This window comes from Sinocyclocheilus anshuiensis, unplaced genomic scaffold, assembly GCF_001515605.1.
Source record: "Sinocyclocheilus anshuiensis isolate Anshui unplaced genomic scaffold, SAMN03320099.WGS_v1.1 scaffold510, whole genome shotgun sequence".
Taxonomy (NCBI): domain Eukaryota; kingdom Metazoa; phylum Chordata; class Actinopteri; order Cypriniformes; family Cyprinidae; genus Sinocyclocheilus; species Sinocyclocheilus anshuiensis.
The window spans coordinates 1,124,036-1,135,978 of record NW_015542360.1 but is presented as its reverse complement, the minus strand read 5'-3'; the positions used below and the strand labels follow the sequence as shown (position 1 = coordinate 1,135,978).

The 11,943-nt window shown below is 35.1% G+C and overlaps 1 protein-coding gene and 1 pseudogene across 1 annotated transcript; both read right to left on the bottom strand.

Moving 5' to 3' along the window:
• Window positions 1-1,881: 1,881 nt before the first annotated feature.
• On the bottom strand, window positions 1,882-4,970 carry LOC107691889 (uncharacterized). Its single transcript, XM_016490718.1, has 6 exons — window positions 4,908-4,970; window positions 4,488-4,820; window positions 4,212-4,331; window positions 3,264-3,340; window positions 3,119-3,176; window positions 1,882-1,892 (listed from the first exon to the last, which is right to left on the bottom strand). Exons 1-6 carry the CDS (start codon window positions 4,933-4,935, stop codon window positions 1,882-1,884), a joined length of 627 nt encoding a protein of 208 aa, XP_016346204.1. The 5' UTR covers window positions 4,936-4,970.
• Window positions 4,971-9,648: 4,678 nt separating this feature from the next.
• The window catches only part of LOC107691888 (protein NLRC3-like), an 8,814-nt pseudogene continuing 6,519 nt past the window's right edge, over window positions 9,649-11,943 (bottom strand).

Here is an 11,943-nt window from a genome sequence, read left to right as displayed (position 1 = left end):
TAAAGATCATGTTCCATGAAGATATTTTGTAAATTTCTTACTGTAACTTAATTAACTTAATTTTTGATTAGTAATATGCATTGCTAAGAACTTCATTTGGACAACTTTAAAGGCAATTTTTTTCTCAATATTTCGATTTTTTGCACCCTCAGATTGCAGATTTTCAAATAGTTGTATCTATGCCAAATATTATTATATCCTAACAAAATGGAAAGCTTATTTATTCAGCTTTCAGATGATGTATAAATCTCAATAAAAAAAAATTAATAAATTGACCCTTATGATTGCTTTTGTGGTCCAGTGTCACATTTTTCTGTAACATATCTTTGTTAGCGTTGAGTCTTGTGGTTGTTCAGGATCCAGAACTTAAAGCTGCTGTATATTCATATCTTGAAATTGTTTCAAGTTGTCTTTGGTTCTGTTATTTCCATGAACAAGAAGCTTTAATAGTCCTTAAAAGTGACAAAGTCAATTTAGATTTAACATTAAATCAATATTTCACCCAAAAACATAACTGTCTCATGTTGTAGTATTTTTTTTAAGCATGACATGAGCATTTTGTATTTTTAAGCATGACATTTGTAGCCATACTTATATAGTTTTATTAAAACTACTTAAACTCTGTGGACCCGGATACGGGTCCAAAATCGCGTTAAAAATGTTTATGCTTCATTTACATAGCCTTCCTTATATGGTATCAGCCCATATATGGGTTCATAGTAACTCCCCTATGATCACAATGATCAGAAGAGCATTTATGAAAGCAGAGATGAAGATAATTTTCAGGGATACTCCAGTTCGTCAGACCCAATCACCTCACACACCAGTTCACAATCACCTGATCACCTGTATTAATCAGCCGCACCTGTCACCAGCTCATCAACACAAGCACAAATACTCAGTCACTGCAGTTGCACTTTGTCTGGTCGCGATTTTCACTATGCTACTCCTTACCTGACTCCCTTACCTGGAATATTACCCATCTCTCTTCATCTGAGTCATCATCCGTCTATCCTGTGAAAGACACTTGAAGCAGTTATCACGTGAGCATATCTCTGCAGTTGCTGGAACTCTCTGCTTCTCACCCGTTCTCTCCACATCTCTCCCCTCATATCCTCTGTTCAAATAAAGATCCATACTTGCCTGTACTGTCCCGTTTGGTCTCCTTCTGTATTGTGACAATAATAATCTGCCAGTGTGTCTGATTATTCTCAGTGTATTTCAACACTGTATGATTCTAGATCTCGAGTTGGTTCTCTGCAATCATTGAAAGGGTTTATGTTAATATTTAATATTTTGTGTCTAACAATGTAAAGTATTTAACTTGGTGTTGATCAGTGAACGTTCACTCACCAGTGATGTGTAGTCTGGTGCCGTTGCTGTATTTTGGAGGAGATTCTGTGGTCACACAATAAAGTCCTAAATCACCAGGAGTAACATTATTTATGAACAGACAATGTGTACTCTGCACTGAATATTTCTGTTTAAAGGTTTTATTGTAGTTAAAAAATAGCTGAAGTTGTGGAAGAGAGTAACATCAGAAATGGAGGATCTGGTAGTTTCAGTAATAACCCGTTAACCTCATTTACATCAAGATCACAGTTTATAGTCACATTTTGACCCAAATACGTTAAATGATCTGTTAAAATCTCTGCAGCTCGACACCATATGAACAGATCTGTGAAATAAAGCACACGCATATATAAAAGTATTTGAAATGTAATTGTGTCATAAAACAAGTCAGTTTATTAATTTACAAAGCACGTTATAATAGTCATGAAGTACAATAAACTCACAGAGAAGGAGCTGCATAATCTTCAGGATGTTAAAACACTTCATGATTCAGTCTCGTTTCTTTCACACGACTTTAGAGATGAAACTTTACCTCAGAGCTTTAAAAATAACAGGGTAATTTTAACCACAATCAAGAGGAAGTTTTGCTCTGACCACACGTGTAGTGTTTTCTTTTATTGGTTCAAAAATCAACCATTAAGCTCTTGTCTTCTTTTTTCAAGTATTAATCTCTAATTTTATACTTGTAATGGTCACACTTTATTTTAAGGTCTAATTCTCACTGTTAACAAACTGACTTTTGCTTCAAACTCCTAATTTGATGCTGATTAATAGTTAAGGTAGTTGTTAAGTTTAGGTATGAGGTAGGATTAAGGGATCTAAAATATGGTTTTGCAGAATAAGGCATTGATATGTGCTTTATAAGTACTAATAAACAGCCAATATTCTAGTAATATGCTTGCTAGTTAACAGTGAGAACTGGTCCTTAAAATAAAGTGTTACGCCTGTAACATTTAAATTTGTGAGTTGTGTTTAGTCTAGTTTTGTTCATAGTTCTCTGTTCGTTGTGGTCAGATGTTGCTACTACTCTTATTCTGTTTCCTACTGAAATGTTTGTTCTGTTTTATGGAATTGAATAAGATGAGTAGAATAGGAAGTGTGAAACTCAAAAGTAAAATAAGTGTGCATTTGTTCATAGTGGTTTGTGTTCATGTTCACATGAGTTTAAACCACCTGCTGCATAAGAGTGTATACCATTGTGTCGTCTATCAAGTGACCAAACCAGTGGAACATTTCATTTGCACGAAACCATGTGTGTAAACCACAAACAAGAGCTGTGCAGAAGATAGAAGTTTCAACATGTACAACAATATTCAAAACTGTTAGTGTGAAAGCTAAAAAAAATTTAAAAAAAAATCTCTTTAGTACATTTATTGAGGTTTGTGTCCTTGATTTCCAGCTTTATGGCAAATAATAAAACACAAAACTGCAGAAGTAGCAGAAAATTCCAAGATTACATAAATTGGGAAGAAATGGTGCAATAAATGAAATGAATGTTCAGAAATGTTTAATGAAAGTTGTTGCAATGGTAAAAAGCTGATTCATTTCGACCACAATGCGTATTTAGATATAGCAAACTTATAATTTTGCAAAATATAGCAAAATATAATTTATGAAAAAGAAAAAAAACTCTTGTCCTGACACTAAGTTCAAGTTTCCTATTAGGCCAAATAACCCATTTAAAAAATAATAACAATACATTTTAGTTTGGTGGCACAATTTCTACATATTTACATCATACATTGTCTGTATAAGACAGTCTTACTCTGCTCCTGGTTCAGCTTGATGTTACCAGCACACATAGAAAAATCAATTTCAGCACACTGAAAGGGGAAGATATTAAACATCAATGGCCTTATACGGTATTGAAAGAAAAATATAAGATAACATTTACTGAAGATGTATCTTACCTGTAGGTTATTAGAGTTTTTAGCTGCAGTGTAATTCATTGATCTTCCAGTAACATTAATGTAGCTCTTCACCATACCTAAAAAAATATTCAAACATCACTCAATACACATTACAACAGTCGAAACAAAGTGCACATGTGATACACTGTAAAAAATGATTGTGATTTTAACAGTAAAAGACTGTAAAAATGCTACAGTAAAAACCTGTTAATTGGTTAACAGTAAGTTTCCATAATATATTCGGTGAATAAATGTAATTACATTTAACGTAATTTTACAGTAAAATACTGTAAAAAATACGGTCTTTGGAAGTGAAAAAGAAAAAGTCATTGTATAATTTACAGTGACAAACTGTAAATTGACACTCCCAGAATTCCCTGCATGACACTTCATATTTGATGTTTTTTGTTGAAATGTTTTTGTTTGACATGTTTTTTCTTAGTTTTTTTCTTATCAGTTGTGTACATTAGGGTTTAATCTTACATGTAATGTTGTTAAATTAATGTTTATTGCATTTTTTCAGAATCATGTGTGTCACCATGTTGGGGTTTAGTGTTTGTGTGAATGACACTGTGCACCTTCTATGTATAAGTACTGCCCTCCTCAGCTCTAGAAAAGCTGTTTGTGATGAGCGTTGGTTCCTCATGTGACTTTCTCATCACCACCAGTTTTTGGTGGTTATCAGTGCATTACAATGGTTCAAAACAGATATTAGTACTTCAATATTTTGGTTTATTAACATTAAATCAGTTAATTAAATTATTGTGAATTTAAGTTAAGTCTGTAAAACCTAAAATGTTGCTACCATATTTTTTACGGTGAAGTTCTGGCAACCACAGCTGCCTTATTTTACCGTAAATGTCACAGATTTTTGTTACAGTGTATTGTTACATTAGTGTAGAGCTAATGTTTGTTTTTTGTAGTTAGTTCAATGAGGCCTGTACAAACCTATTAATGCAATGATCAAAAGCACATTCAGCAGGACAGATGTGATGATGGGCAGGTTTCTCCATTGTGTCTCATGTTGTGAACAATCATGTGATTCTGTCTGATTCCTGTGGACCGAGTCTGTAAAAGTTTTGTAGTTCAATCTTTATTCATTTTCAGTCTTTAACAGTGTAATGAAACTGCAAAAATATCAGTTCTTCATAAAAGTACAAAGTACTCAATATGGAAATCCATAATATGGTTTAAAAATACATCTGAAATGAGAAAATAACTCACTGCTGATGTAGATTTTAGTGCCATTGCTGAATTTTTGTGGTTCACTAGTTTTCACACAATAATAAACTCCTAATTCATCCGTGCTGACATTTCTGATGAGCAGACTGCTGTTAGTTTTCACTGAGTATTTGAGTTTGAAGATGCTGTTTTCATATTTAGCTTTTTCATATGTGCTATCATAAGTGCGTAAGATCAACACTGGAGGATTCGGTGATTTCTGTTTGTACCAGTAAATCTCCTCTATATCAAGATCACAGCTTATAATCACATCAGCTCCTAAAGTTACTGCGGTGTTTGTTAGACTCTCTGCAGCTTGAGACCACATCAACAGATCTATGAGAGAAATAAAAACACATTTTTTCAGAAATTTTAAATAAACCTATTTTACTGATTGAATCAAATCTAATGTTATAAACTCACAGATCTGGAGCTGTATGATCTTCATCATCTGATCCAGATAAATATCTTCTATACTGTGATCATTCAAACATCTCTTACTGTGAGCGGAAACACTATGAAACCTCGACCACACAGATGAGAGAGGAAGTCAGAGCTTTTCTGACAGGACTTCAACCATCTTTAGGCCTGTAACCTGAATGCACTAAATGCAGTTTATAAAAAAAATTAAAATACAAAGATGGTCTCGTGGGCAGTACTTTCAAATAACAACAAATATGCATAATTATATTAGAATTGTGAATTTCAAATTCAGATTACACAGTTTGTCAAAAAAGAACAATTCAGTGCATTCAGAAAGAGTTCAGACCCCTTCATTTTTCAAATTTTATTGCATAAAGCTTTATGCAAAAATGCTTTATAACATCATTTTTTTGTATTATTACATATTCCATAATGACAAAGCAAAAAAAAAAAACAGATTTGCAAATTTATTAAAAGGAAATAAACTAAAATATCACATTGACATAAATATTCAGACCCTTATGACATTTGAAAATTAGCACAGATGCATCACAATTTCTCTGGATCATCCTTACAAACAATTGTGACTACATTCAAGAAAGGCACAGCAGGCAGCAAAATTTGGCAATACAGAAAGCTCAGATATAGTACACACACAAAGAAAAAAAAAAAGTAAGAAAACTCAGTTTTCACATTTTTCACTATCAGTGTTAGTTTGTGTTCCTCATGCACAAGTTTGAACAGCTCCTAAAGTTACTGCTATACTCTAGACTCTTTGTGCACGTGAGACCAAGTGTGCCGCATAGGGATGGGCATATCGTTCCTGAAGTATCGATATATCGATACTGACGTGAGTATTGACAGTATTGATACTCAAACAAAAAATATCGATACTAAGGTGTGTTTTATATCCCAGTAATTTTGTTTATTTAACAAAAAATTAATGCGTACAATATGCATTGAATTGGACGAATAACGTATGTTAGAGAATAATTGTGTATGATACTATTTTCCTGCTCATCTGAATGTTACAAGACAGAACCAATCAATCACAGAGCGTGTTCACTCACTTTTGACAGTGCATTCAAACAGGGCTGTGTTTCCCAAAATATCAAAAGAAAGCTGATGCTTTTGGAAACGGCAGCCCAGAACAATGCTTATCAGAGGACAGAAAAAAACATATATGTTTGAGTTATTTCACAATAAACAAATTGAAATTGTAGCATACATAGTTTGTGCAATTACATTTATTTAAATTGAACGTTGAAAGATAATATTGATCATGTTCTATTCTGTAATGTTAATATAAATCATACACTGTCAGAATAAAAAGGCTGCATTTTATGCATGCAACAGCCAGTCACTGGCGCAGTCCCTTACTAAAGTGACCATAGTTCAACTGTAGTATTTGTAGATTTGAATCATTTGATTTGAATTAAAATGTGTTTCAAATATAAAGTTAAGTGGTTTTTATTACCCATTTTAATCTAAGTAATTTAATAATTTAAAAAATGTCATCATTCAAAAGTTTCATTTAGAAGTATTGTATCGGTATCGATATCGACGATACTGGCCTTGAAAAGTATCGGTATCGTATAGAAAACAAAATAAGTGGTATCGCCCATCCCACTGCACAAGTCTTGAAAAGTGAAGCCAGAACTTTTCAATCGCCCCCAGGTGACTGGATGCAGTATAGGTCATAAACCCTGCCCTCTCCTTGTAATCTAAAGGGACGTCAGACAAATAATCGAATTACACTTCAAATAATTTTTTTCCAAAGATGTTTTCTGTCATTTTAGGTAGTTCTTAGCATGCTCCCAGCAAACACATTTATGCTGTGGCAATGTCTGTGCAACATACCATTTTTATAAAGGCAACTTCGCCATCTATGTGCTTGCAACATTGTAACAACGTAGAAATGTAAGACACGAAAGGGCTGTAGCAACGTTGTTACGCGACATTCAGCAACCGTGAGGCGCCATTTTTACTACATGTATTTTTTATGCCAGATTAGAAATAGTGCCTTTTCTGGGTGTTATATCAAACACGGGATAAGTATGTAATACTTTTAAATATATTTAGTTATTAATTAATATTGTTCTTTTTAACTTAACATCTGCTTGTGTAAACTTTAAAGAGTAAGAAATGCCATAAAAAATCATATAATCAAACTTTATTTCATACTAAAACATTTCATACATACAATGGATTTCTAAGTAGTCTATAAGTTACCAAAAGGTAGCCTATTCATTTGAAAAAAAAAAAAAATGTTATATAGAGTATATTAAGTAAATATATTAAGTCGTGTAGTTTAAGCATATTCAATTTCAAATAAAAAAGCAAAGGCAGTTGAGAATGTTTATTAAACAAAAGAAAAGCAACTGAAACAGCGGCCACCGGCCGATGAGGCGGAGTCTGGACGTGAGAATACAGCAGACAATGGAGCGCAGTCAAAGGCCTGGCGAGATGGTCGGTAGGAAGAAAACAGTCCGAGAAGATCCACAAATCCAGAGAGCAGAGGCAAATGCAGAATCCAGTAGGCAGGCACAAGTCAACACCAGGCATCAATCCAGTAACACGGATGCACGGCAGGCACATGTAAAACTGGGCAGAGAGCAAGAAAGAGCAGATCAGAGCAGAGCCTGACACGACAGGACAGAACTTCACAGGAACTGACTAGTGACTAGCGTGAGCAGACACGAGAGTAAGGATATCTGAATACTGAAAGAATTACAACTAGCATTTTAGACCAAACCAGATCGCAAACACCCTGTATATATAAATTATCATGTATTCTGTTCTTTCAGTTTATTAACAGAACTAATTATTGTCACATTAGATGGAACGTTTGTTTGAATATTTACGTAGCCTATCTTATTCAGCTTGGAGAAATAAAAAGCAAAACTCGCGTATCTTCGATCGATGAAGAATGAGAAGGACTAACTGTCGGTTTAAATTTAAAAGGCTGATATTCGATGATGACAGGTACATGTTGTACAGTGGTTGTCCAGGCAGCCTAAGCACAACTTTAAGCTACGGCCCTGAATGATGGTTAAATGTCAACATTGTGACAGCGTTGTAACAACCTTCACCAACAACGTAGAACCCTCAACGTTTTAGCAATGTTGGCGCAACGTTCTGTGTTTGTTGGGCTGATGTCTGTTCAAGTGTTCATTTTTCTACTACGTTTGCTTTTAATTAGTTATTTGATGCTAAAAAAACGGGGTGTGGTGTCATGATTGTGAGCTTGCGATTGGGTCTCGTGAGTTTGGGCGGGACTTTGATTCCACGGCTCCACCTCACGATCACTACTGCGCAGACTCGGGCTCCAAATGACGTCATTTTCGCAAGATGACAGCCGCCATACTGAGAATGTTTTGGCTTCACTTTTCTATAGTGGAAGGAAGTGAAGATGCTTCGTCCTTCTTTTTTGCAGTCTATGCTTGAGACCACATCAACAGATCTAAAACAGAAAGAAAAACACATTAAGACATAAAATCTAAAGAACACCCATTTAATGAATCAAATGTGATGTGATAAACTCAGATGTGAAGCTGTATTATCTTCATTTTCTGATCCAGATGAATCTTCATTCAAACATCTCTTACTGTGAGCGGAAACACAATGAAACTTCAAGCACACCGAGAAGAGAGGAAGTCAGAGCTGGGCTTCTCTGATAGGCCTTCTTTAGCCTTCTTAGCCCTGTAACCTGAATGCACTATATATATGTTTATTTTCACTCAGCTCAACTGATTATTTCTAAAACTGTTTAAAATACAAAAAATATGTAAATGACATGATGCAAAAATGATAAAACTTTCAATTATTTTGAAACAATCCTATGCATAATTCTAAGACTCTAGTACACTGGACGTGACAAAGCGACCATTGAAAATCATTTGAAATTTGTGTCAATATCTCATAAATAGAATGCAGCAGCAGTTTTCTGTCGGGGATTTGTCGCGCTGCGCCACATCTGTGCGGCAACTATAGTTACCGGTGGGCAAATATGTTGTATGCACCACTTCAATGTCAAATTTGAATAGGAGGAGAGCTTTTGCCATCTAACTCAAAATAACTGCTTTCAACAGATCAATCTTTATTCATAAACAAATTTATTATGCATAAAAGTCGAAGAACATTCGATGCAAACCCAAAAAAGTTGCATCTAGCTTATAATCTCCTGAATATGAAAACACAACAAATCAATTTGTTTTAAAGCGGTGGAACATAGTGCAGAACAAAATGCAGCCATTAAGTTGCCCCAAAATATTACATCTATATAATAAAAAAAAGGTATACCTGAAAGAAAATTGCGCATTTTTTAGGCCCATAGTATTCAATGGCTGACTATAGTAGGCGATTTCATATAATAATGTAAATGTAAACTCATTACTTGTCTGAATTTCAACATTATAATGGAATCATAAGCTACTAGTCATAAAAAGACTTAGGGTCCTTGACCAGTTAGAATGAAACGCATCCAAACTGGATAAAGGGGCCTCAATATTTTGCCCCTTACAAGACATAATATCATAAAAGGGATAAAAAGATAATCTACAGCAATTAATCCCATGCGTTATCTCTTTATCTTTCCATTCTTCCTTTTGTGTGACTGACTAAAGTTTTTAAACTGCTGCTGTCACTTGAAAACTGGAAATCCACCCCCAAGTTGACAGCCTCATGTGACAGGAAGGAAGTGAATACCTTTTTTTGTTTCTTTAAATCCTTTATTTGGTTGTTTGCTTGCATGTCATTGAGACATAAAACGTGGATAACATCTATAAAAATACTTACAAAAGGAAAATGACAACTATAAACTGCGGCTACTATAGTTGCCGGTGGGCTTAAATTGATTAATTTCAGTGCTTACATTTGATGAAAATATAGCAATTCAGTGCATTCAGAAATTATTCAGACTCCTTAATTTCTTTCACATTTTTTTATATCATATAATGTATGTAGCAGCCTTACGCTAAAATTCTTTATAATATGTGCTGCACTCTATGGATAATGACAAGCCAAGTTAATTTCTGCCACCTACTGGAGTGTGAAGCGACAGTGTTAGATTGTAGCTATATGCAATATTTGAGAGGCCTAAATGCTAAATGTGAAAAATAAATAAATACATATGATAAAAAAAAATACAAAATAAACTTATGTATCGGTATCATTGTAGCACAAAGACCACCTACTGATAGGCTACTGGATAAAGATAAATAATAGGCTAAATGATAACATTCAAAATGGTTTGAGACTATGATAGATGAGCTCAAATAATACTAATAATGCTCCACACATTAAGATATTAAGTCTTTCCAAAGAATATTAAGACTTTCTAAAGAAAAGCTAAAAATTAGTGTACAAATTCAACGTACAACAATACAATGTCTAAGATGGAAATGTCTCTGTGTTTCCTGACCTGATGATTTAAATCGGGCATAGAAACACTGAAGAATCAGGATATAGCCTAAATCCAGCATAGAGGGGTTCAGTGAATGTGGTGTTGAATGTGTATATGTGCGTGATAGTGTGTGCATTAGAGACACTGTAGAAGGACAGAATGCCAGCCGACCAGTCCAGATACACTCCTACTCTATTAGATGGGGATGAAGATAGAGGAATGTTTGTGCTCACATTATTGTGCCAGGCAGTATGAATCCTATCAGAAAAGTAAAGACACCAGGACTTTTCATTGAGTCCAAACCGACAGTCAATCCCACCCTTCCGGTTGATTTCCTTATATGTCACTGCTACATGACCCCGTATGATCAATTCAGCCTCCCAGTAACAGCGTCCAGTTAAACTCTCTTGACACAGAACCTGTTCAAGGCTCTTAAATCTCTCTGGATGATCAGGATACGGCTGCTGCTCTTTCACATATGATGTTGTTTTGTTTTCTTTAGAAATAGTGAGTTGAGTGTGTGCGCTGTTTTTGGATCCAATGTGAGTTCACATGCATCTGGACACAGAAAAACAGATCAGAACATCTATGACATCAATAAATATGCACAGGTGTGTCTGTGTGTGTGAGGGCTTACATTTTCGCAGTCCTGGTGTGATCCTGAAATCTCCTCCATGGTCGAAACTAATAGAGACACAAACATACACACAAACAATGTTCAACGAACTGATAACTGATGTCCAATTAAATGGTTTTACTATTGTGAAATTTAAGGGGGTCTGAATACTTTCCGTACCCACTGTATATATATAGCAGTAACACGGTTTGGGGAAAGTTATTTAAATTCTGCATTTGACAGTGGTAGATAAATCATTTCTAGATTTTTTTTATATCTAACTTGATCTTAATTTAACAGGCCTCAGCAGTCCCTTAACTGCCTCAGAAAATGATATAACAGTGGGAGAAATTAATTATTGCTCAATTTCAAACCTTGTGCTTGCACCAGTTCAAGGTCTTGCAAGCACACGTGAACATGAACATGATGAATATGCTCCTGAACACTAAATATTGCATAAAGAAGATCTGTAAAGTTGCAAAGACTAAAGTCTCAAATCCAAAGAGATATTCTTTATAAAAGTTAAGAGTCAACCACACCTACCTAAAACGGCTCGTTCTAACACGCCCCCACATACCTACATCACTGTGTGGGAAGATTTGCATAACGCCAATATTCACGCACAGAAAGAAGGCGTAACTTTTTTTCTCACCGTAGTATTGTTGTTGCTGCCATGTCGTGAAGGCGCTGTGTGTTTCATTGTGAAAGCGAAATCTAGCCCCCTGGCCTCCGCTCACTCTAGCCCCCGGGCCTCCGCTCACTCTAGCTAAAAGAGGACATGACTAGAAATCAGTGGTTAAGTTGTATTTACAGCACTGTTCCAGAATAGTTTAACCCAAATATTCAGATGTGTGCAGCGCATTTTATGGACTGTTTCCTGATCCTGGGAGAGGAGACTACAATGCTGGCGCTTCTGTCTCACAGTCTGTAAGTACGTTTTTTTATATTTAAAGAATTTGCCACTGATGATTCAAACGCGAGTTTTGAGCAGTGTAGAGTAGCGCTTGTTGTTTGTA